General features: G+C 47.2%; 1 protein-coding gene across 1 annotated transcript in view; it reads right to left on the bottom strand.

Annotated features, from left to right (window-relative positions):
- The window catches only part of GRHL3 (grainyhead like transcription factor 3), a 68,272-nt gene that overhangs the window by 23,119 nt on the left and 18,877 nt on the right, over positions 1-26,276 (bottom strand). Inside the window, exons 2-3 of the mRNA XM_064471518.1 lie at positions 6,501-6,646; positions 5,718-5,798 (exon numbers count right to left, since the gene is read on the bottom strand). Of these exons, the coding sequence (XP_064327588.1) occupies positions 5,718-5,734 (17 nt within the window). The 5' untranslated portion in view covers positions 5,735-5,798; positions 6,501-6,646. The remainder of the gene's footprint in view (positions 1-5,717; positions 5,799-6,500; positions 6,647-26,276) is intronic.

Genomic DNA, 26,276 nt, shown 5'->3' with positions numbered 1-26,276 from the left:
TGAGACAGGCTAACCCCGTCGCACTCAGCCAGAGACCTTGCACGGATGCACACAACGGGGCATCTACCCGCATTTAGTAAGCGCAGAGCAGAAATGTGCGGTGGCTGGCATGGAAAGAAAAGGGGCCATCATGAGCGTCTTTGAGAAATGGGTCCTGTTTCCCAAAAGGGCGCTGAGAGTCCTCAGGGCCGAAGCAAGCCAGTGGTGCTCAGCACCACCCAGGAAGATGGGTTAGCCATACAGCGGGGAAGGTGTGGTGCATCCCCGCGGGTGGGATGGAGGAGGGTGGGGACCGGGGCGATGCGCATTGCGCTGACACTCGGGGAGATAGAACCCTGCCAAGCTCTTTGAATCCCCCACCCCAACACTCCTGCGGAGCTGAAACCAGTTGGAACGGTTTGCAGGCTGAATCCAAAGCATCGTGGAGCCAGACAAAGCTTCCAGGGGCGGGTGCTACCTGGGAAATACGCAGGGAACTCGCCTGTCTCTGGTCCCTCTTGGGTTACTTTAGCTCTTTAGGACCCACAAACCCAAGATCTGAGCTCAGTATTCTTCCATTTTACACCCGCCTAACTCCCTGCTTTTGAAGGTATTTATTATCACAGGAGGAGAAACTGAGGCATGGGGATTGACATTAAAATGACTCATCCAAGGCTGCTCAGTGAAGATGAGAGAACAGAACCAGATCTGAACCTCTGCTATAAACCTCACCATCATTGGACTGGTTCCTGCCTTTCTAGCCCGAAGGGCTCCATGAGACAATTCAGTGTTGAATGATGTTTGGGGGACACCAGCTGGTATTGTGTTTTACCTGATAACATCATCCTTGAGGTATCCACCCACACTATCACATTTCACAAATGATTCGTGCTTTAGTGCCTTCCCTGCCTAACAAAACAAATTACAGCACAGAATTAGTTTGCAGTTCAGGAATTATGGCTGATTTTTTCCAGAAGCAGTTTATGATGTCGGATGGTTCAGTTTTGAGGTGTCCTGAGTTTCAGGGCGATCTGCCTCCAAAGGCAGGACGCAAAAACCAGGCCCTGAACAGTGCCTATGGCTGAGCATCTGCGACCACCTGGCACCTCTGAAATATTGGTCTAAACTTTACTCTCTTATTTTCATTGTAGACAGATAAGGACACTGTATGTATTCATGAACACAAACCTTCATCTCCACCAACACACAACACCCTCACACTGCATTGAAGCTCCCAGTCCTTCAAACACCATAAGAAAGATTACACATGATGAGAAGAGCTTCATAACTCCAAGAGTTTAGGTGCTTTCAGTTATCTTCTTTTGTTTTCAGTGCTTATGGATTTTCTCCCCAGCTTCCACATCCAAAAACCTAGCTACTTGCTATTTTATTTTTAATTCTTGTATATTCACTGACTCCAAGAGCTGTGGTTTCTAAAAGAAAATATTAAAAATTCACAGTTTTACAAGACTTGGATTGAAAAACCCCAACGGTAGCAATAAAGGGATATGCATTCTTCCGTGACAAAGTTTGTTTCTTTTTTACTGCTCTTCAAGTAATCTGATTTTAACCTAGTAATCAATTATTATGGGTTCTTTGTACTGTAGCAGGGCCCAGAGGCCCTGACTGAGAACAGAGCCCAGTTTTACTCAAGTTTCTATACTTCCCTCATCACATACTTCTGCGTGAACCTCAGCACTTGTTTAAGAAAGTAGTGACAGCACAGATGAATATTAACCTCACGGGAGGTTTGCCACTTGAGTTATGCGCTGAGTCTCAGGCTTCCTGCATGCTCTGAGAGCCAGCAGGGCAGTTCGGTCCGCCCATTTTAGGCTGGGATGTGCTGATCTCTTCCTATTGCCTGCAAATACAGCCAGGTAACAAACTTGGCACCCGGGTTTAAGCTGGTTGAAGGTGGGTGAGGTGAATCCTCCAGTGAGTTGCCCAAGAGGATACACGAAGCGTGTGTCAGGGCAGGACACTTGACACAAGCCTCACGCGATGCAGCTTGCTCCCCTGCCCTGCCAGGCTGTCCTCGCCCGTGCCTGGCAGCGGCTGTACCTTCTTCAGCTGCACTGTGGACTGTCTGCAGACCTGGTGAGATACAGCCAGGGTTGGCTCTCCCCTTTCGTTTTCCTCTTTCTTCCCACCCTGGAGGGACTTTTCAGGCCAGCCAGATCTCAGCTGCGCAAGTCTCCTGTAATGTGCTTGGCTGATGTACCCTTTACGTACACTCTAACGTATTCTGATTCAGAGCATCGTGTGAACGCATGTCCCCCAAGGCCAGGCAGGCCTTCTGCTTTGCCTTTTAATAAAAAAAATAGCATGATGTGTTTCAAACAACGTTTTTGCCAAACAAATACGATTCATCCCATTCTAGGTGTAACCCTGTTAAACAACGCATTTCTGGAGAGCAAGCATCACAGCTCAGGCAGCAAAGACAGAATGATGAAAAGAAACAAAAACTTGACACAGCAGGTGACTGGCACCCGGGAACCAAGTAAATGACGCCTGCTCTTTTCCCCTGAACACCTGTGGTTATGAACGCTCTGGGGACAAGGACCATTTCTGGATCAGAGCTCCCTCACCCATACCATAATCACAGCGACCAGCCAGAACGACATAACACCAAAGGCATAACAAAAGAACCAAGCCATCACATTTTCTTAGCTTCCAAGCCTTTGAAACTTGGGTATCAGCAGTGGAGTCCCAGCCAGAATATAACTGTATGCTCTATAATCAGTTCCACTGATTAATGCATTTTTCAGCTGTTGCCTTTATCATCCTTGAGCACACACCATTCGGGGATCCGAGGCACTGCTCAGGAGCAGTCGCCCTGCCAATCAGCTGAACTGAAGCCTTGCAGGTGCAACGTAAGTACAAGTGCATTTTCAGATGAATACTTTACATTGATCAACAATTTAGACACCAGACCGAACAAAGCAGGAGTAGATCCTCATCAGAGTGACTGTCTTTATTCCACAAATTTCTCTGGAATTATACCAAGGTACCAATCAGTTGAAAATGTGACCCAAAGCATCAAAGCAGAGATACTATGTAAATGTTGATTTATCTCTGCTTTGAGTCTAGAGTTTATTCAGAGGGCTTTTACTCCTTTGTTGTGAATTGCATAGCAGTTATTTGATTGTTGTTGCTTTAATTTACAAATCTCTCTTTCTCTTTACATAACGTAAAAAAAATAAAACCCACGTCTCCCTTGAAAGCGTACCTTGCTTCAGCGTGGTTATCCCTTGTGTGCTTTACTGCCAGGATTTTATAAAAGGGCTTTAACTTTTCATTCACCAGGAGCATAACTCAAGTTTTAATAACACACCTTATGCATGACAAAAATTTGCTTCTGGCGATCATGGTTTCGACCACAAAACCACAACTGGGAGTAACTCCTGGTTAACTCTTTCAAGCCCACGCACTGCAGAGTTAGACATAAGTTCAGTTTAGAAGACTATGGAAATTATCAGTTAGAATATTTGATACTAGGCAAAACATCTCATTCTCTCATGCCACGCTCGTCTCTTCCCAGTCCTTTCTGTGAAATTAAAGTGCCAAAGTGAGAGATGAGATTATTCTCCCTGTCATTTTGGGTGACAGCATCATTCCACGGGGATATCACAGCTCCCTTAAAATCAGCTACATCTGGACACATGTTCACAGCTCAGATCCATCCTCCCTGTGCTCAGCCTGTCGTGGGGGTTGTATAAAGAACAACGGCTGTGCGAGACACCCAGACACGCACTGCTGCCCTTATCTGATCCTCCGAGAGCCCTTTCCTTCCACTGATGTCTACAAAGCTACACCCTGAATGACTTTGGCCTGGGTGATTAACCAGATGTTAACAGCTACTGCAACAGCCCCATTGCTCAGCTGTTGGGCTTCAGCAGCTCTTCACAAGGTTCCTCCTCCCCGGTGACACCTTTCCCCCTCGCAGTAAACCCAAAAGCTGTCTGAACGTTTCAGCTCTGCCTTTGGTACCACCAAGTTCCCAGCTCCCTTATCTCCTATCGCTGCTCCCCGTCAGCCCCTGGGCAGCTTTCGGGTGAGGTACTCCAGGCCCGTTGTGCTCCTGGGCAGGTTCTCCAGGCCAGCAGGCAGTGCCTGCCCCTCATCAGCAGGCTGGGGTTGCTGGGGTGACATTTCCCCAGCCGGGGGCCAGGGACCTCAAGGGAAATTTTCCCAGGGATCTGCAAGCGCATCCTCAGGTTCAAGCTATGGGAAAACGTTGCGCAGAGGCTTTTGGCTCCGCAGGTAACAGAGCCCCGCACTGAGCTCGGCCTAAAGACCGAGAGCACACTCCGACCTGCGCGTTTTTATCGGTCCTTGGAGTTGAGATCTGAATCACAAAAGGGATGCTGCTCCCATCAGTTCCCCCTTTCTCATGCGAAAGGCACAGGGGTTAACAGCCCGTTAGTAAGAGAAGAGTCAAGCAACCATGTAATTCATCAGGTAACGTAATGCCCCAGTCCATAATTAGTAATACATCAATCTCATTCTGGAGGCAGGGTGTATGGTGTACCCACGCATGCGCTCGGCAGCGTTTTGAGGGGAAACACATGGCCCGACTCTTAAGTTTAAAAAGCACCAAGTATAAATTACCCGAAGAGTTCAGAAAGGGAAAACTGAAGTCACTGATTCTTAATCGATCCAAGCATACAGATCCCACTATTTACATCAAATAATAATTAGTGCTGCACCTTTTCAGAGTTCTTAATTATTAAGAGATTAGCTGTCACAACACCTCTGTCAGGCTTGTAAACACATACAGGTATGCGGTTTTATTTCAAAATTCATCTTCTGAAGCACCATGTCTGGACACAGATGCATATATGGACATATATTTCTTGGTATATTTTATTATACACGTTTAATTCTTATAGAGCTATATACCTAGAGAGCTTTTTTTAAGACTGGACTGAAAGCAGCATTCACTACCTCTGTTCAATCTTCCTCCAGCCTTTACTACACCATAACATACCGATGTGACATTGGTTTGCTTTTATTCCAGAGGTGCGAGGCATGGTATGCTGTGCAAATCCATACCATCAGTATCCAAAGTCCAAAATATTTTGGAGGACTCAAGATAAGATGCGAGAGTTATACAGGATCAACAAAATGTTAAGTGATTTTTCTTGTTTAAAAAAAACAAAAGAATATAATCAATCGTAATTACTTGATAGAATCATAATGTGAATCCATTTACTTAAAAATAAAACAAAATAAAACAAAAAAAACAACAAAAAAGAACACCACACAGCAACTCCCACCCCCAAAAAACTAGAAACTCATCCAAAATTGGTAAATACTGTGGGAGATATTTTCTAAGAAAAAAAAATCCAAACCACAGAATCACTGTAGCCTATGTTAGATTTTGTCAGACAGAGGCAGAACAGACTTGCCTCTAGACAGAAACCCCATGTGTCAAATTCTAGTCCGGGAGGAGGGAAAAAAGAAAAAAAAAAAAAAAAAGGATACTGATTTGAAAGAACTCTTAAATAGTAACACTAAGAAGTGATTTGTCCTAAAAGCAGCAACAGGTTAGTGAGGAAAAGAAAGTCTGAAAAACGCTTCCATCCCATTCTTTTACTTCCACTCGCAAACAGCTGGACAGGCGGAGGGACCCGAGGAGTCGAATTCATGCCGACCCAGAGCACTTAAACAAGCCTGGGAAGAAACGCTCAGCCTGTACAGAGAGGAGTAGGTAAACAGAAAAAACCTGTACTTACTCAAGTTCATTAGACATATTTCCCCACGTTTCCAAATCTTTGCAGGCAGCAAGCTCTCTGATGACTTCTCTCTTCTAGTACCTGCTAAAGACAGACATTGCCTGGGAAGTGTTTGATTTATGTTGAGGTTTTGCGTACAGGTATTTTGCTGACAGGTGGGTTGGCAGGCGGCGGGGATTGGCTGCCGGCACAGGTGCCCTGGGACAGGTACACCCAGACAGGTGCAGCCCGTAACCCTCTGCCTGCCGGCCCCGGGGAGGCTGGAGGAGAGGGAGGGCGCCCGGGAAGGAGGGAAAAGCCCTCGGGGGGAAAAGATAGGATAAAGGAGTGGAATCAGTTATTCATCTCTGGGATAATTAGTTTCAGTTTGGTGGACGTGTTCCATATACTGCGATGCCAAATAGCTGTCATTTTTACGAATCTGGGGGTTGGTTTGTCCTTTTTTGTTTCTTTATATATAAATATACAGACAAAAATACATACATATATATAAAGGAATAAATTAGGGAAGAAGGAAAGCCTTTTGTAGTTTCCTCTCATTCTTAAATGGTAATTGTACTGACAGGCTAACCCTTTCTTTCCTTTTCTCACCTTCTCTTAGCTGCTCACTCCAGAAAGTCTCCGCAGGTGGGTTTGGGGGTTTTTTTCCCCCTCTTGAAAACTAACTTTAAAACCCCTAACTTTAGATGCCAGGACATGCAGCAAATGTACTGGCTCAGGGAATCTTCACATTACATGGGATACATAAGGAAAGCGGGTCTGTTGGTTAATTTTTTTCCGTACCGTTCACACATGCTGTCCTGCCTTCTGTAGCGCAGACAGGAGCGTTACTCCAGCACGCACGGGACGGCAGCGGGAAGCCCAGGCACACGCCGTTCGGGAACCGGCTGCAGGAATACCACCCAGGCAATAGCTCTGTAGCAACTCACCTGTAAACGGGGAAAAGATTTATGCAATAGAACAAAACTCATCATGGATTCAGGCACTCCTGTTGGATGGTTTCTGTCATCCATGTTGCAATGAGGAGGCAAAGGATGGGCTCAGCGGGTGACTCATGTTGACTGGATTTGGAAGGCAGGAGAGGATTTTACAAGACAAGTTGGTACAAGCCTTAAAACAAAGGGAAAAAGAAAGGCTTCCACCACTCGTTCTCACCCCCCATCACTGCCTCACTCGCCGAATCGGTCCCACTCAGCGCCCTGCACCAGCAGGTGAATACAGGAAAGCTTGTCAGCCTTCCTTCACATCACAGTAAGTTCGGCTCTCCCAGCTTGGTGGCAAATGGCCTTCCCAGCCCACTCAGGCAGGCATAAGGCATGCCTACACAGGCAGATGTGAAGGCAGAGAGTATTAATTTGGGTACAACACCCTTCAAACACATCTCTATGGCTTCCGGCTCAGAGCGTGGCCAGCTCGGAGCACAGGAAGAATGACTGTGGTGTATCTGCACTGGCTGATAAGGACGTGCTGGGCTGAGCTTTGCCTGACCCAGCCAGCAACTACCGCCCTCCCCTCTGCTGTGCAAACTCCTGCCTGGCAGGGACCTAGGGACTGGACAAAGTCGGTTTTCTGGGAATGAAAACCAAAGGTCTGGAGCCATGCAAACTCTATTGGGGATCACTGGGGAACACCAGCTGCCAAGACCTTGTACAGCAGAGGACAGAAATACCCAAAAGCCAGCTGAATGAGGGCTGATGGTCAGAATCAGTGCCATAGCAGAGACCATGCAGTGGTGGGAGTCAAAAAAGAAGAGGAAAGAACATGTATATCCTACCCAGCCAAGGAAAGCACAACTCTTAGGCAGTGGTGGCGTTAGTTGATCAATATTCTGATTACATCTTTAAATTAAGTAAACCTTGTCCAATTCATGATGATGGGAATCATAGTCCTGGGTCCTTGTCCTTTACCTGGATCCAGGCAGAGAGTATTTCGCTGGCTCTGGGTAGTGCAAAGAGCAGCAACATCCCCTTAGGGGATTTCCAAGTTGCTTCTAACCTTTCAGTGAGACTTACCAGATTCCAGGAACAAAAGTGAAGGAGGAGAAAACACTATCTGAGCCAGACCATGCAAGGGAATGGCAGGGCACGGGATTCTGACCCCTGCAGGAAAAAGTCCGTGTCAAAGAAAAGAGAGGGAGAAATGTGTCTGGCAAAGCTGAGCAGTGACAGGCTCTGCCTGAGTGAGAGGCGGCCTGTGGGCCTCAGTGCCGCCCCGGCCAGGCCAAATCCACCTCTGGATGCAAACAGTCAGGTTTTCAGCCTTGGCCTTTTGCAGGACTGCAGGGATGACACTCTTTGATAGGGGACCGGAGAAGAACGAAGCCACCAGACCCTTCTGCCTGCCTGGAGCTGAGCTCTGGAACCAGCATGCTGCTGACTAAGCGTTGTTTCTAGCTCTGGGGGTTTAAGCCCACCCCTGCTGCACTTGCAGCTCGTGCACCACAGCTCGGGTGGAAGTGGGGACAGCCAGGGCCAGTCTGGGCTTACCAGGCTCTTGGTGCTGCCTGCCAGTCACTGGCGAGGCTACGTGCCCTGTCCTGCTTCAGTGCTGGAGTCTGCCTGAGAAGCCATGAAGTCCCTTGGGAAGCTGGGAAGGACTGGCAGAAAGGACAGAAAGACAGATTCTCCTTTGAACAAATTCAGTGGGACACCAGAAGGACAGCTGTGACTCTCTCTCTTAGTTTTACTAATTCTGTTTTTAGTTATTAAGTTTATTCTAAGCTTTGCTGCCACTGATCCAGGGCCTCATCTTTTTCCTGCGAGGATCTTATTGGAATGGCAGAATGAGAGGCTTTGCCAGGAAGGAAGATGCGTGCTTGTTCTCGCATACAGTCTGATTTCTTATGCAATTAGCTACGCGCCTACCCGCAGCACTGAGGCACTCTCCCAGCCTCCAGGAATTATGGCGCCTTGGTAAAGTCGCTCACAGCAGAAACCAGCCCCTTTGCATCAGTACTGTGGGGCCTGTACACATGTCTGTCGTCTGTATGGTAACATCAGCTTGAGTTTGCTCTCTCAGACACATTCTCAAGGCCAGATGAAACTGTTACCGGCCCCCTGTCAGAGCAGACAGGACCCTCACAGCCTCCCCTGAGTTAGATTTGGGGTATTGCCAGTGAAGGGGGATCAGGACCACCCCAGCACGTGCACACCGGTCTAGGTGTGACATGTCCTGCTGGGAAGCGGGGACAGCCGGCGCTGCCTGGGCACCGCGCGGCCTCCAACACCCACCAGCTCCTGCCAGGCGGGACCACCCTCGCCCAGCCTCTTCCATTCTCTTGGGCACCTTGTCTTTTTTGTGATAATGTATGTTTTGTGGCGCCTGAGAGGCCTCCAGGCCTGGACGCCTAGACAATCCCTTTGACTATGATTTCAGTATTTTTTAATTATTATTTTCTCTTTTTTTTTTCATTTATACTCCACCCTCCAAGAGTATCTGGTGAGGGGGTGGGTTAGAAGAAAGAGACCAAGAGATACATTCTCTATGCACAAAACCCTCCCACTTCCCTTCCACTCCCCTGTTAAATATACCTTGGAACAAAAGCCCTTTATGATGCTCTAAAAATAAAGCATGCAGCAGTCAAGACAAACTGCAAAGTTTAAAAGAGAGGGCCAAATTTTGCTCACAGCTACACCCTCTCTAAGGCAACAGGGTTGCACTTGTGTTTGGATTGTTAAACCCTCTTCAAACATCCAGGGGCAGACTGTGATTAGCTGCATTTCGTTAGCAAGAGATCAGCAGCTCCATGATTGAGGACAACGTCACTCATCGGGTCTCCGGCCCTCAGATGCCGCTGCCGTGTCAGGAGCCGGCTGGGTCTGCGTCTGGAGCAGCTGCCCGAGGTGCGGAGCGTCCCTGTGGCCATGCCACCCTGACGTTCCTCATTCTCCCTCCGCCACCGATTTGTGCTGTGAGCTCGGATAAGTCGTTTCACGCTCCCTGTTCCCAGTCTGGCTTCTTTTCTGTATAACCTGTAAGAAACTTCAAAGCAAGGGCTTCTATCCCTTTAGGATACACGGCTTTTCCCACTGACAGCTGTCAAACATCCTTTCCAGTTGTCCTGTGATGTGCCAGGAATTTCAGCTGTCTTTGACCAAAGGTTATTAAAACACTTCAACAATTAATATGCAGTAAGAGGAAGCAGCCCGAAGCAGGTTAAAGTGAGCTGTTCTCCAAAGGGAGATGTGGCTGCTTCAGGTGCTTTTCTAGGGAAAAATAGAGCTTGTGCCATATAAGTTTGTAGAAACCTTTGATATCCAGACCAGACACTCTTTCCCAGTGAGACTCCTTCTGCCTCCCAGAGCCATTTCCTCGGGAAAGCAGAACAAAAAGCTGAGCTGGAACTTCCTTGGCCTGCAAGTCTTACTCTGGCAGGACTGCCCTTTCGCTCTGTTTGTACAACACATAGCACAACAGAGGCTACAAAAGTCCCTCTGTGGCACTACTGTCATAGTAATAACGAGGAAAAGGAGAAAAATAATTTGGCCTCCTGAAGCGAGCGAGCGAGAGAAACCCCTCACTGACCCTCTCCCAGCAGTCATTTTCCAGTTAGGTGAATACCTCTATCTGCAGGGTAGCTGGGAAGCCAGCTGGCTTTGCTGGATCCTAGTACCACTAAACAACACGACCCGATGCTTAAATGTCTTTTAAATAGAGTGAGGCCAGTTTGTTATTATCTGTTGTAGCCCACGGGGCTATAGGAAAATTCCTATTGTCTTTATCTAGTTCTACCAGTTTTTACACAGTAACAAGTTTGGGTTGCAAACAACTGACCCAACTAACAGTCTTCAGGGCAGCCACCCTCAGTTTAAATAAACAAACATGACCCACCGTCTCAGCCAGCTTCTCTTTGTGGAAGAAGCTTCACTTTTCCTCTGCGTGCTCTGACCTGAGCTTGTCCCATGCTCTCACTCTGGAGCTGACTTTCAGCACATGCATTTAACTGACACCTGTCAATCCAAACCCAGCTAGAAGAAACCCGCAGTGGGGAATGGACATGCCAGTTTAGTCTATAGAGGGAGGGAGCTGGTTGGAGATGTCGCAAGGATGTTCTCCATTTTGGCCAAATTTGCTGCCCAGGGTATATCCTGTGATATTCAGCTACAAATATGTACAGGGAAGGAGACAGGGGAAGGTTTCACAGAGGAAAAGTGGGTCCTTTTTAAAACGATTTCAGATTGGCTCCAAGCAAACTTTGTCTTCTAAGCCCAGCACCCAACAGTGAGCACATGCTGCAGCTCTTCAGCCATACCTACCTCATGGGACTTCCCTCCTGTCTCGCACATGCAACTTGAAACACAAAAGCACGTTTCCTCTTGCAAAAAAACCCCACGGAGTTGAATTCTCCCCCCCCCACCCGTGGTCACCACACCAGGAGCAGGAGGTGCTGTCACTGACGCCAGCGCTGCAAGGAAGGGCTCAGGGCTGGGCCCACAGTTGCCGCAGTGCTGATTCCTCACTGAGAGAAATTTATTTTTAAACACGAAAACAGTTTTTAAAGTGGACCAGATGCAAAACATCAGGCATTGCTCCCAACCATTTCCCCCACTGCTGCAGCCTGATCAAAGCTGCCTCCCTTCAGGAAGTTATCTCATGTCAGCCAGTGACGCTAGAGCAGAGATGAGTTTGGTCTCGGATACCTCAGTTGACTCCATTCATCATTAACCAGCCCTTCATGAGCACAGATATGGAAATGTCACTGGCAGAGGCGTCCCAAGCTGCTCAGAATAAATTACCCTTATCAGCCAGTGGGTTAGATCCCAGCAGCAGAGGCTGGGCTCAGATTCAGACTCCAGCTGCAGCATAAAGTGTGTTTGGGTCCTGGTGTCTGCTTGGTTCACACAGTTGCAGAGATGCCAGTTCCAACTGGAATCTAAGCACGGCACAGATATGGGATTTCATTCAGTAAATCCTAAGTAGCAAATAAAAAAGCAAACATTATGAATTAATATATCAGTCTGTTCTGGTGGACTATAAAGAATCTACTCAGGGAGCCTTGAAAGACATCTTTACGTGACAACTGAGTTTCTGTAGCTAATTAGAAAAGCTCAGGCCAGAGATACTTATCTGTGTGCAACATCTGGAACTCATAATGTCTCAGGTTTGCCAGCTTTCATGGTTTCATCACAAATCTGCTGATACTTGCCGTTGTTATTAGTTTATTTAGTTGCCTTCTTAAAGCCTGACTTCCTGTAATCACATGATCATGTGAAAGTTTTCCCTACATAAAAATCTCTGTCCTTCGTGATTGTTGCAAAATGCCTCAAAACGCAACCCCTATAGGCTCAGGAATGAAGAGACAGAAACGAAAATAACTCCCTCACACACCCCACAAAGTTAAGCAATTTTAAAGCCAGTCCTACATCTACCAGGGACCTGGTTCGTGGTTTCTAAGCCAGCCCTGTGTTTGGCAGGACCACAGCTCATACCATATTAGTGCTAAGGCTGGTCACTATTGGAATCATTAAAGCACTCTGCAAATTTTAATTATTTCTCGCTTCTGTTCTACACCTGTCATTAGTCATCTGAATCAGTCATGGGATACTGGTACAGGGGATGTTTTGGGATGGCTAGAATTGGCACAGTCGTCCTGCCTTCCTCTGTCTCAGCACTTTGGCAGAAGCTGACTTTCCCACAATACCCTGAGAAGACAGCTGTTGGACCTGATTATTTATAGAGAAGAGGAAGAAGAACTTGGCTCCACAATCTTGATTTGACTCTAAAATTGTCCCTGGAGTTGGGATTCCATGCTTAGATCCCAGGCCTGGTTTGGAGACACCTTCTGCTCCTGAAGCATTCAAATGAAAAGGCAAACGCAGAGGGCGGGGAGAAGGAGCGAGGCTGGGCAGGGGCTTGGTACATCAACTGTGGGAACTGAATCTCATTTCCACTAAGAAAACTGGAAACCCCTGCCGAAGGCCCTGCATAAGTCACGGAGCTATCGTCTCGCTGGCTGATGTTGCACAGGTAACACAGCACAAACTTCTGAACAACCTCATGTGGGAGAAGCACCCGGTACTTGGGGCTCTAGTTCTCAGCTCTTTACAAGCAGGGAGGGATTTCCCTTTGAAAATCACCTGCCAAGGGGCCCACCGTTGGCCCTGCTCTCTCCCCAAGGGCTCCAGCTTTGTCACGCTAACATGCAGCCATCAAAGGAAAAAGGAGAGCCCCCTTCGCAGAACATGTGGAGCTCACAGTGTGTCGGATGCTGCAGCAAAACCCAAGCAAAGCTGGCAGTGCTGAAGCCTCCTGTAAAAATTACAGTTCTGGGCCGAAGAAAGGGGAAAAATTGAATTATTGGACTTGATCTTTTGGGTCAAGCACAGCTCAAGGGAGCTGCTGCAGTATGTCATCTCCGTCTGACAGCACGAGGGAGTCAGTGGCTCTCTGGCTCCCCTTCGGTGCTGCACACCACTGCTGCGACCGGCACTGCCAGCACAGTCACAGTAGGGAAAGCTTTATCAGGGAGCCAGGTGACCTTCTGAGTCAGTCCAGCACCCCTTCAGCTGCATAGTCTTCCTCCATCCACACTGCGGCTGCATCCACCCCTGGAGGAAGCTGTCCTCATGATACAGGTAATCACAGCCAGGTATCAGGCCTTCACCTGCCAGAGCCCAGACACCACAGCCCATCTCCTGCTGACACCTCTGTCAGAGACCAAAAGCTGAGGGGAACCTGGGCTCCGCTCTTATCTCTCCCTATCAGAGCTACAGTACACGCGCAGGCACATGGCAGCTTGGAGGAGCCCTGGAACTCCACCGGCATCGTCTCCCAAACATCCTCCCCATGGCTCTGAAGTCTAGGAGAGAAAGAAAAACAGATACCCGTCTACTCCGCCCTCTAGTAGTGGGCAAGTTCTCTTTGCTTCCTAGCTGGCACCTGTCTATCATATTTGATACCAAATAAAGGCCCACTTAATTCTGACTCACTCTACCTGCTCATATTGCTTACTTTTCCTGGCCAGGCCATAAAACAATACCTACAGTGAAAAATCTTGCCATCTTAAATGAAACTAAATTCAAATCATATCAGTGCATCGCCTTTTCAGATAACCAATCTAACCAAAACTTACAAGGATATTTTAGATCCTTTCTAGATTGCCCAACGTCTAGGTCAAGTGAATAAACCTATGAGCCTTCCTGCGCAGCAAATCCAGTAGATAAGTTTGCTTTTCATCAGCCTCTGTAGGGGCGGAACTCCCTTCTCGGGGCAGGTTGTTGGTGGGGGATTAACAGAAAGTTCACTGTGAGGTACCAATTGTCCCATGGAGTGGAAAAATATCAGGTAGTTTTGCAACATTTAAAGAGATGCACCAAGAACGTCTTGGGTGGCAGTTAGCACATACGGGCTGCTGGCCCTTAGGGGCTTGGGGATTTTCCTTCCTCATAGAAAATGCCTCCTGCAAGAAGCACATACCTATTACAAAACAAACTGTTGCTTTAGCTTTGTTAAATAAATAAATCAATTTTCTTTTACTTCAAGATCTGAGAATCAGCCTCCCTTCTAAGCTGACACACTCATATTTTCCCCACAAATCTTATATGGCACCCACATATCAGGCACTGATGGCTTGAGAATGGCAAACCAAATCTACCTGCGAACCTCTGATGCTGGGTCTGAGCAGCAGCGGCACTCGTCATTGATATTCAGGGAGGATCTGTTGCCATAGCTTGTCTCTAAGGCACTGAAATGGAAAGCAGGAGACCAAAGCGCTGCTCGCTGCACATCACTGTTGCCTGAGCTTTGCCTCTCACAACCTTTGTGCCTGTTCCAGTTGGAGGCCTGTTTGGGCAGTCCCGCACTAAGCACTTGGACAGATGCCACCCCTGGGGCTCTCATGGGATTTGCAGCCATGACCGTACTGCAAGTAATTTTATGCGAGTCTTAGAGAAATTTGCCTACCCTGAGTGTCTAGTCACCCACGCAAACCACTAGTGGAGATGTGACTTATAGCAATGCATTTTTACCCCAGTTTGAAACAAGATCAAACAAATTATACTGCACCAGCATAAACCATGTGTCTACTGGAGCCGGAACTGGTACTTGTGGCCAAAACCCAAGTACAGATGAGTCCTAAAAAGGCACAAAAAGGAAGCAACAATTTCTTCTGAACCTGAAGGATTTATAACCTTGACAGTGAGACCTTTTCCTGTGAGCTCCTACAGTAGCTTTAGGATTAACCACTACCACTGAAATCAGTGCCTGCTGCTCTGAGTTTCAGCATAGAATTAAATCATTTTAGGATCAACTAGAAAGATCTAATCTAAGTCAAACCTAGGAGCAGCCAGATTCAGAGCTCAGTGGAGAGGCAAAGCTGAAGACTGGGCTCAGCTGAAGGATCCCAGATGGTTGGAGAAAGCCTTGTTCTAAGAATTTAAAAGTATTGTATCTATTCTTGAATAAATGTTCAGACAAACGAGACATAAGGCTCCCACCTGGCCTACCTGCCTCTTGGGTTCCTGCACTTGAAGGTGCTCAGCTGGGAGGCAGGGATAGGCGTACTCCTTGTCTCAGCTCTGCACTACCTTTGCATCCCAGCTGATGGGTTTAATTGCATTAGACTGCTTCTTCACCTCAGCCACGATTTGGAAGGAGCAGGAGGACCATAGATGGGGAAGACAACATAACCTAAGCAGTTCTCCTTGCACCCAGCTACTTAATCCCACTATATGAGATGATATTTGGGGAGCTCAGCCAGCTGTCCGGAGCCAGCGTTGAACCTTGAGTGTAGACGAGTGCCAAACTGGGCAGTGCAGGGCCGCTGTGAGCCAAGGGAGAGTCTGGGCTGTGGATTGTTCTTTTCTTGCACACAAGGAAGAACCGCCCTTTGCAGAGCCTTGCAGTGCAAGCTGGCATTGGGTGGCAGCGGGCAGGCAAGGGTATTTGGAGACTGTCCCCCTTGACCCAAGCATTTGGCTGACATTTCTATGGAGCCCAGCCCTGCAGTATCAGATCCTTTCTTTCTCCCTGTGATCTCCTGTGTCCTGAAGACCCCAGGCAGCCCCCCTGGCTAACAGGAACCCAGATCGAATTCTGGCCATTCACTGCCTGAGGTCAAGCTGTAAAATGAACAATCCAAAATTGCCCCGAAAGGCAGATGTACTAATTAGAGAAACCTTGGGTGGCAGTTCTGAGTACGATGCTTTTAATAACTGCAGGGATGTTGAGAAGCAAATAAATTATATGATGAAAGTCTACCGGGCTGCAGAACCCAGATATGTAATAAGCAAGACTGGCACCAAGACTGAAATTTTGCCCCCTGGGCTTGGCATTTTGTCTGATTGCCTTTCCAGATGAGAATGCATCTGGAGCTTCCGGTCCTGCCGACTGCTTGGCAGAAAGGTATTTCTCAACAACAACCCGGGCAATCATCCTGGGAAGGCTGGAATTAGAGAGCCAGCACTCACTGGCACTCAGGGAAGCACAGCCAGGTTTTCACCAGGGAAGAGTGACCAAGGATTCTCTCTTGGCTTTTGGGCGTAAAGTAGACATAAACCATATGGACACTTTAAATGGGCTTAATATTGTGAAAAGCTAGCTGGTTACAGCTTTCAGTTCTTCTCTTTGCCAGTGCACAAAGAGGCTGTGGCAGCTCCAGGGGTCTGGATTACTCCCTGTCTGCCTGTGGCCTCTTATCCCATCAAGTGCCCTGCACTCTAATGGTTTATCTTCCCAGCACTCTCATGAAGCCGGGAAAACCTCTCTTCTCTTCTCACTACGAGGTATGCCTTTACCTTGCAACACAGCACAGTGCAGAGGTCCCCAAGAAAATGGCAACACAAACTGTTTGCCTCTGCACAGTACAGCCCGCACATCTGGGCTTCCCAGCCTAAAGCCACGCACAGTGGGTCTCACATGAAGCCAGAGGTTCTCCTGTTTTCATCCTAAGCCCATTCTCCCAGCCACAGAGGCCCTCGCAGGGCCAGTACACCTGAAATGCCCAGCACAGGGTCATACAAGGAATCCCTGCAGAGCCAGGGCCCCGCACACTCAATTGTGTGGCAGTGGAGATGGGAGAGACACCCACCTTGCTGTTTTTGACAGTCCATGGCATACAGCAAGGCTCAAGGCACTTCCCTCCCTCCAGCTCAGCGTGTTACACCCTCCTACGCTTCCTTCCATCACTCTGTGACCTCTTTGTGCCCTACATTGGGGCTATCTGTGCCCACCTTCCAGTTGTGTCACCCCACAACAGCCTGGTCTGCAATCCTCCCTTGATGGGATCTGCAAGTGCCCATTGCCTCACCCAGCACACACCAGGAGCACGCATGGCCTCCACTGACGCTGCGCTCTTCTCCCATAACCCCACCTTTGTGGCTTGACCAACAGCTCTAATAAGTGTTGCAAATGAGGGTCCCCAATTATAAGAGGTTTATGGCTCCCTGATAGCTTGCTTAGCCCCACAGGTCATCACAGCTTTCCCCCAGGGTGGACCTCGCTTGAAAGCAAACTGCCACACACGTATAGACCCCACTTCAGACGTCTTGACCAGCAGAGACTATTGCTCCCACTGACGAGGAGCAAGGCAGGCTGGAAATGTCTGCCCATCCCTAGCCCATAGCTGCCCGAGAAAGGAGGACACCAGTGTCTGTACTGGTGAGCTTCCATTCACTCACAGGCTGCTACATGTCCCAAACAAGACACACACAGTTATTTTCAATGGCAATTAAAGACTAGCTCTTGTTTCAAGGGCTGGACAATGAAACTGCAGGAAGAGCTGCCCTGACCCAGCAACCATTATGTCAATGAATACGCTGGATTGAGAGATGCTGACGCTCGTCTCGGCTCCAATTCACTTTTAATTCTCCTGGCGTGAAACCCTGCAGGAATAATATGGGGAGATTGTAGCCATTGCATGGGGATTTGGAGCAGCACCTGTTTGAGGAATAATCAGCCCAGCAGGAGGAAAGTTTCTCTCTGCCGGTTTCAGAGTATTTACATTTTTGACCCCATCTCAGCGTGATAATAGTGTACTTTGTCAATCTTGCACAAAACCTTGCTGGACTCTGTGACTGGTTTGTCCTGACTCCTGCATGGCTCTATTATGATTTTTCAAAAGACCTCCCATAAGGGTTAAATGACCTCACATTAGTGCTAATTTGGGGCTAACTTTCCTATTCAGCACATAACAAAGCAATTGGTGTTTACCCAAGTCCCATAAAGTGACAGGGACCACACACAACCTAACTGCACTCAGCCTGGACACGGACAAAACTCCCTCCCAGCCCCTTCATAAGCATTGCCATTTTCTAAGAGAGAGAGAGAGAGGGAAAAATAATAGAGGCTGACAGGAAATCTTCACCCAGCCTGTGCCCAAAGCACAACAGGCTGAACCAAACACCCGACAGTCAACCTGAAGCAGCTCCACTGCTGTCCCCAAGGAGACTCTGCAATGGGAAGAGACAGTGGCCATCCCTTCCGTTCCCCGACGTGGCCTAATTGCAGCCTGCTGAGTCACAGAGCCACAGAACACTTGGCTGCCTCATTCCTTAGCTGCTTTTCTTCTCCACGGGCTCCTTGTGAATTTAAATCATATTAATTTGATGCCAGTAAATCACCGTGCACAGCTAATGAATTAAATGTCTCATTGACCCTGCTTCTAGGAAAGGAAAGGTTCGGTGGAAAGAAAGCGGCACGGAGGCTGACTGCGCACCGGCAGCTGCGTGACTATCGCCACAAAAGGGATTGCCAGTCTCGTCCCCATCCCACCTACCTCTCCATGATTAATGACAGCGCAAAGTAGGGCAGGCTGAAAATAACAACAAACCATGACTGATGTTCCCAAGCACAGAGCCAGAGACAGATCTCCAGCGACAGCGAATCGGTGTCACAACCGGAGCTGAACAGCACATTTTACACCGGTTCGGCTTGCGCTGCTGTGGTGCAACGAGACCCAGCAACACCAGCCGAGGGTCTATTCAGTGCATCATTCCACTTCATCACAGGCCATATATTTGCCCCCTTCCCACTGCAATTAAATAAGTTTAAAAAAAAAAAAAGAAAGAGGGAACACAAACATGTTATTGGTCGAGTGAGTAAACATTTCAGGCTCTTTTGCAATCATTAATGATAGTACAAGGCATGTGTGAACTTCCTGCACACTGTACTGCAGTTCATTCTGAATTCACCAATGCAATTAGGGTGTCTTTTATGCAAGAGCTGAAATTCGCCTAGATTGATTTAACGAGTATAATTTCCTCTTTGGAACTGCTGGAAATTAATCATCACTTCTCCAAGCTCCATCTGGAATTCACTCCGTCAGCACAACACACAGCTATAATGGTGGCATCTAAAGAGAACTGCATGCTGACTACGCTGTTGTTGACTTTGTTCAAGTATTTCCTATACTTAGAATGGGAAATATCTCAAATATGCAGCAAAGTCAACTATCCCAGCACACCACACACCGATTTTTTCTCTAGTGACAACCATCACACAGACAATAAACCCGATTCTCTTCTTGCTCATGCTAGTTTTCATTGAGGCAACTGCACCAGCTTAATTGGATTGACCCGGATTTGCAGCAAGTGAAAGCAGCAGAAGAAACTGATGGAATATTTTAAAGAGAAATTAAATAAATACACCTACCAGTTACATCTCTAAGAAGCTGCATTTGCACATAAAACTGTCAATTTGTGCATGCAAATCAGGTACGTAGCCACCTAATTCTCTGTTTTCATGGCTACCTGCCCAATTTGGGTGTTCAGCTGTAGGATTTGGAGAGCTGAGAGCAGTGAGCGCCTCTGAGAATGTGCCAGTGACAGAATCATCTGGGCTGTGGGAAATCTATTCGTTCTTGCCCATCTCAAACTCAATGAAAATCTGTAAATGGAGTCAGACAAAGAAAAAACAAGGACAACTTCATAGCGTATGGGGATACCACTTAAGTGACTAGCAACTAAAAGAATAGAATGCTCTAGAAAGAACACTGTTTTGTTTATTAAAACAATTAATACAGCTTAAAAGGAAGAACACTGAAGTAGGTGTGAATGAACTGCCCTTCTCAAAACTGAGGTGTGGCTGCTCCAGAGGTTTTCCCAGCATTTTGGTGTCTTTTGATGTAAACCACAGAAACTAAACTATATGAATTAAAATCAGAGCTCCTTAAAATTCACTAGTTCCAGGATTATTCTTGGGAGCTGACCCATCCCTAGAATACCCCACAGGTGTACAGTCACAAAGGAGCTCACATGAAAGTTTGAACAAGTCTTTGTTGACTTCTTCCACCCCAGTGTTGACCCATTTCTAGCCATCAGGAGTTTTCAATATTTTTTGGATGAGAATCTCTGTAAATTTTCCATTCTTCTCTAGATAATCAGTTTAAACCAACTAACAATAACCTTTCTTTTCTCAGTTACCCTCTGCAGACCCACTAGAAGTCATGCAAATCCCCTAGGAGTCTGTGGTTAAAAAGAATTGATCCCCATCCTTTCATTACTTCTCCAGCACATATCATACCCTTTACTCAGCCTCTTGGGAAGACCAGGACTTAGTCCAGCATATTTTGTCTCTGGACAATAACAGTTAGCTCTGCCACAGAAAGCTGCATATTGGAAGTACTCTACAGGGACCATCTAATTAAAGATTACAGCGTCTCTGGGCGATATACCAGCCCATTTGATTTTCTCTGTTGATAACTGGGCAAAACAGACTCAAAGCTGAAGGGTCTTGCCTAAGAACACAGCATGAGAGAGCAGCAGAGCCTAGATAACAACAAGCACTACTGACTCCTGCCACTCTGTTCTCAGATTCTTGTTGGGACTAGGGAAAAAAACTTCTAAAAATCTTCATTCTGCTAAGTTTCTCCCTCTCTTTGGAGCAAGGACAGCTGGAAATCAAATGAAAACAACTCCTCTTAGAAGACCTCCATCCAGTTTTGCTAATAAACAGATAAGTAGCCACCCAGTGGGGGGGTGGGGGGTGGGAAGATAATAACTAGCTGGGCTCTGGGATGCAGAAAGGTGTGTAAAAAAAGAAAAAAGTTTCAAGGATGGCAAGATGAATGTGTAGGAGACGGAATTACAGACAATCCTAATAAGGGAAAGGAGAGTTTGAACTTCCTGTGGAAAAAAAAAACCACAAACAAACCTGGGAGATTCTCAGAGCCGTGGAGAAAGGAGCAGGGAGAGGAGAGGTGGGGTAAAACTGCTCAAAGTAGGAAACTGCCACAGAAAACTTTGAGCTTTAAAAGTCTTCCCTTTTATCTAGAGAGCTTTGGGGTAAGAATGGAGCAAGAGGGAGTAATAAGCATAGGTGCTAATTGCATGGAGCATCTCCATGGAGCTTGAGATTAAAGACTCCAGCACCTCGGGGGGTGAAGGAATCTGTTGATCTTGGAGACAGTATGTGGGGCAGGCAGCTGCACCCTTTGTTACTAACCTGCCTCCCTTCCCCATCTGATCATGTAAATGAGAGCTACAAATGCTGGAGTTTACAGCATGCAACATCTGAGTTGGGATCTCTGGAGAGACAGGGATGGATTTATTTACATGTTCTGAGTTATCTCTGCAAATGATCTAACAGGGGCCCCTTCACATCTGTACAGTCCCGATGAAAGTAAAAACATTGTACCTGGGTATTTCTGTTTGTGCTTGTGGCACTGAAGACAAAAAGGCCAGATTCTCTGCCTGTTTTACACCCCCTTAGCACTTGCGCTCGTTATAGTGTGCTCCTACGAAGTATGGCATGCCCTTGACAATGAGTATGTGTTTTTCAGGGGAAGAATCAGGGCCAGTTGCAGTCTGATTTGCCAGCTCTGCTTCAGCTTGGCCCCAGATCTTTCCCAGACACCAGCTCAGCATGGATGATGATCCTGACTCCCCTAAAGAAGCTGCATGGCAGCAATAACTTCTTAGGATATTAGTGATCTCACTCGCTGCCACAGCAAAAGGATGGGATGGTGGGAGAGTGCAGATCAGGCCAGATTTGCCCTGCTCTGGTGCTCCAGGTTATGGTGAAGCCCTCATCATACCCCTACCACCCGGGGTCAGGGAAAATGACCTCGCCACCTGCAATCTGGGTGCTTGGCATCAGGGATCAGCCTAGGTAACTGTAATCCCACTGGAGCCAAGAGGAAGGCAGGAGGGAGGACAGCAACCCCTCTGTTCTCCTTTGCCAATAGCAAAGAGGGAAGCAAGAAGCAAAGCCTCAGGTGTTGGAGAAACAGAAATACTTTTTCTCCACAGACACCAGACCTACTTGGCATAACAGCCCCCGCTCTGTGCCTGCACTGCCGTTCCCAGGGAGATCCGAGCAGAGGAAAAGCAGCTGCAGCCCTCAGATGCGGTAGCTGTTGGGCTCTGTGAATTGCCTCTCTGCCTGCCCTCGAATGTTGAAGTACCTTCTCTTGCTGCAGAATGATGGTAGCCCAGGATGGCTGAATTCACCATTCTTCACATGCTTCTGTGCCTTCTGTGTGGCCGACATTATGTCTGCATTGCTGACAGATTTTGGTTTTGAAGAGCAGATGCTCATACACTAACCTGGCAGTCCTCCTCCTGTCAGTAAAGCAGGACTCAGCCAGTCCCTCACTGCTATTGCCAGAAGGGGAGTAGAGGAAAAAAAAGGGGGAAAAAAAAGCATCAAATAAACCAACCCATGAATCAGCCTCCGGAGCTATTTGTAGCAGATGTACTGGCAGGTGTGTAATTGCCTTCCTACCGTTATCAGTTGGAGCTCACGCAGGCCCCGCAGCCCCCTGTGGCCGTGCAGCAGGGATCCCCAGGGAGCTAGCTTTCGTCTCCACCCCAGTGCACCGAGCACCTTCCTTTAATTAAGTGCTGAAGCTCTTCCCACCCTGGTGCTACCCTGCAGACTCAGCGCTGTGTGTGAGAATGAAAGCGGTTGTCGCCGAGGTCCACGGCTTTGTCTCGGAGCCACTCCGAGAGCTGCGCAGCAGCTTCAGCCCCTGCCTCTATTAAATCTAGAAACTCAGGGCATAGATGGGAAGCAAGTCTGTGGGCTCCTAGATCTTTGAATCTCTTCCTTCTATATAGTATCCTGTTGCCTTCCCTTTTGTGTAGGCTACTCCAGAAGAATGTCTACTACAGAGTAGCTCGCACCCTTCCCTGCCACATCTGCCACAAAGGGTGTTAATGCTGGCTTAGAGGACGTACCATGTCCTGTGGAAGCAACTTGTGCTTTCCATTTTTACCAGAGTAGCCACTCTTGGGCACCTTTGAGACTATTTTGCTTTCAATAGTATTCTTTCTTTGAAATAAAAAGATTTCATATTCTTTCATATAGCCCCAGAGCCTGCAAACCTCTCATTTTGGAAGAATCTGTCTCATTTTAAAAGAAAAGGAAGGAAGGAAGGAAGGAAGGAAGGAAGGAAGGAAGGAAGGAAGGAAGGAAGGAAGGAAGGAAGGAAGGAAGGAAGGAAGGAAGGAAGGAAGGAAGGAAGGAAGGAAGGAAGGAAGGAAGGAAGGAAGGAAGGAAGGAAGGAAGGAAGGAAGGAAGGAAGGAAGGAAGGAAGGAAGGAAGGAAGGAAGGAAGGAAGGAAGGAAGGAAGGAAGGAAGGAAGGAAGGAAGGAAGGGAAAGAGAGAGAGAAAGAGAGAGAGAAAGAGAGAGAGAGAGAAAGAGAGAGAGAAAGAGAGAGAGAAAGGAGAGAGAGAAAGAGAGAGAGAAAGAGAGAGAGAAAGAAAGAGAGAAAGAGAGAAAGAAAGAGAGAAAGAAAGAGAGAAAGAAAGAAAGAAAGAAAGAAAGAAAGAAAGAAAGAAAGAAAGAAAGAAAGAAAGAAAGAAAGAAAGAAAGAAAGAAAGAAAGAAAGAAAGAAAGAAAGAAAGAAAGAAAGAAAGAAAGAAAGAAAGAAAGAAAGAAAGAAAGAAAGAAAGAAAGAAAGAAAGAAAGAAAGAAAGAAAGAAAGAAAGAAAGAAAGAAAGAAAGAAAGAAAGAAAGAAAGAAAGAAAGAAAGAAAGAAAGAAAGAAAGAAAGAAAGAAAGAAAGAAAGAAAGAAAGAAAGAAAGAAAGAAAGAAAGAAAGAGAAGTTCCTATGCTTACTTATTGGAAAAAAAATCTAGAACGCAAGAACAAATAAAACTAATTTCTGTACTGCACCTCCTGACTTTTGAATGCACATGGCTCATTTAAAGAGCAACAAAGATGGGTGGGGATACCATTGAATTTCCTTGGCCTGTGCTATGGAAAGATGATTCAGAGAGCTCTCAGCGGGGCTGCGCTGCTTATAGAGGGCATTGCAAAAACTGCGCTCTTTGCTAACAGAACCACGGTGACAAGCAAAGCAAACAGCTCCTCCAGCCTGGCCTTGCCAAGGGGAGGCTATTTGCCCCATAGCTGTGACTCCCTTCTGTGCCTGTGTCTCTCTCTTTGAAGTCCTGCTAATATTAAGGCCAGCCCTGAGCAGCCAGCTCCATCCTGTGAGGTGCTGAGCACCCTCAGCCAGACCCTGTGGGAAAAAGCGGGCTCCCAGTGAAATTAAAGGGCAGCATATGGCGGGCTCCTAAAAGGAAATAGCTGTGTCCAGTGCATAGCAGAGCAAAGGAATTTGCAGCCGCAGGAAGGCGACTGAGACAAACAATGTTGACTAGGTTTCAAACTTGAGTTGGAAAATTTTATGACTGCAAATAACACTGGCAGTCATGTAACCCAAGGGAAAAAAATAGGGGTAATGAAACCTCCTGCTTCAGGGCTTGAGCTGGTGGCCTCTAGGGACAACGGAGGAATTTTTCCTCCCATTCAGAGCATTGCTCAAGTAGCTGGGTGCATTCTGTAGGGGTTTCACCATCTGTAGAAATATCAAGCATCAGCTGTTGATGGTAAAAAAACCAGATACTGCACTGGACAAGCCACTGGCTTGATTTGGTAAGGACGTCTGACAAATAAGCCAAGCAGCAATACTGCCATGAAATAAAAGGGACGTTGGATGAGAGTCCAGCCCTGGGGTCCTAACGAATCAATGGGGTGCTCTCCAAGGACCAGAGGTAAACATCAGGCACAAAGAAAATATAAAATGCAGGCCAAACCATTGTGTTTTCACTCTGAGCTGGAGCAGATTACCCAATACTGGCCAGACAAATAATATGTCTGTGGAACTGATTTTAAATGCCCACCTTTGGTGGCAAAAGACTGGACAGCTGGATCTGTGGTTCTGTCTGGGCTCCTTTTCCTCCTGAACAGAGCCAGCCTGCTCACATGGGGAGGGAGGGTACGAACTTGCTGGATGTCTCCAAAATGTGTTATCTCTAGCGGGCAGAAGTGTCTCCTCATTGTCAGTCTAAATCAACCCAGGGCCACTTTAAATTCACTGATTGTTATGTCAGTATTGTCCTTCCTAGGAAACAGTTCTCATTTTCCCAATGTTTGCCTTGTGATATATTTATGGTGGGTGACCATATTCCCACTCAGCATGGTCTTCGCTGGGTCACAGAGCCACCTCTGGCAGGCTGCTTGTCCTGGGACCCCCACTCTGAACCGCTCTCACTGTCTCACTGCCTTTCACTGACCGCTGATGACTGCACCTACGGACATTATTTCTGATGAAGCTTTCCCTGGCTTTGTGCAAGGGCACTTGTACTTCTCTAACTCCCCGGTAATGCTCTCTTCTCCCTGTGTGTCCTAATATCGCATTTAGCTTTCTTTTACTTCCGCCTAGTCCCCGTAGCTCACAGACCTGCTGTGGTCACTTAGCACACCCAGGTCCTTCCCTTCTTTTGTTATCTCCAAATCAAACATTCCCAGTTTACAGCTGAGTAGTTATTAAATCCTGAATGCATGAGTTTGCATTTTGTGCTTTGAATGTCATCTTTTTCCTACTGCTCTGGTCGTGAAGGCCACACCGCTCTTTCTGTAGAACGCTCTGACCCTCCCCTGCTCTTCATGATAAAGTCTGGATGGGAGCCAGCAGATTTCACCAGCACACACTTTTTTGTTTATTCTGAAAAAAAATGGATAAGATTGAGCCCAAAAATGATTCTGCAAGAACTCCTCTAGTAACCTCCTTCCTGCCTGGTACTTCAGCTTTCAACATTTACCTACAGGGTAAGTCCATCAGCCTCAGTTTTCATGTCTGCTTCAAGCAAATTATCATGTCCAGATAGAATCTCATTTTTACAAGGTCTCAGGCATTGCTACACAGACACGCACATGTGCGTGCACATGCATGTGTGCTTGCTGAGGATACCTGCAAGGAATCCGTTTCTCAGCGGAAGAATGATGGTCTGTGCAGTTCTGAAGCGGTGCAAACCTGAGCTTCCAGGAAATCTTATTCTCCGACCTAAGCTGGCTCACAGCTGCTATGAAACATCACTCCCATCATCCCCATAATAAGCTTAAAAATCCAGACATCAGTACTCAAAAGTCACAACAGATCTTCTGCCCTGTACCACTTTCAGCAGCTCCAAAGGCACTCAGATGCAAAGGGATTAGGCGGTTTGTAGGACCAGAGCTTGGCAGATTTCCCTCCAGGGCCCCCAGCCCTTTGCTTTGTCGGTCATCATTCCTGTCAGGCTAGTTCAGAGTGTCTCTGCCTTTACTCTTAGTGGATTAAGGGGTGGTTGAGCGGTTATTTTCTTCTTCTTTGTTGCTTGGAGATGGGGCTGCAG

Source organism: Phalacrocorax carbo, chromosome 22 (genome assembly GCF_963921805.1).
Source record: "Phalacrocorax carbo chromosome 22, bPhaCar2.1, whole genome shotgun sequence".
Classification (NCBI taxonomy): Eukaryota; Metazoa; Chordata; class Aves; order Suliformes; family Phalacrocoracidae; genus Phalacrocorax; species Phalacrocorax carbo.
Note: the sequence above shows the minus strand (reverse complement) of the source record. Positions and strands in the feature narration are given on the sequence as shown.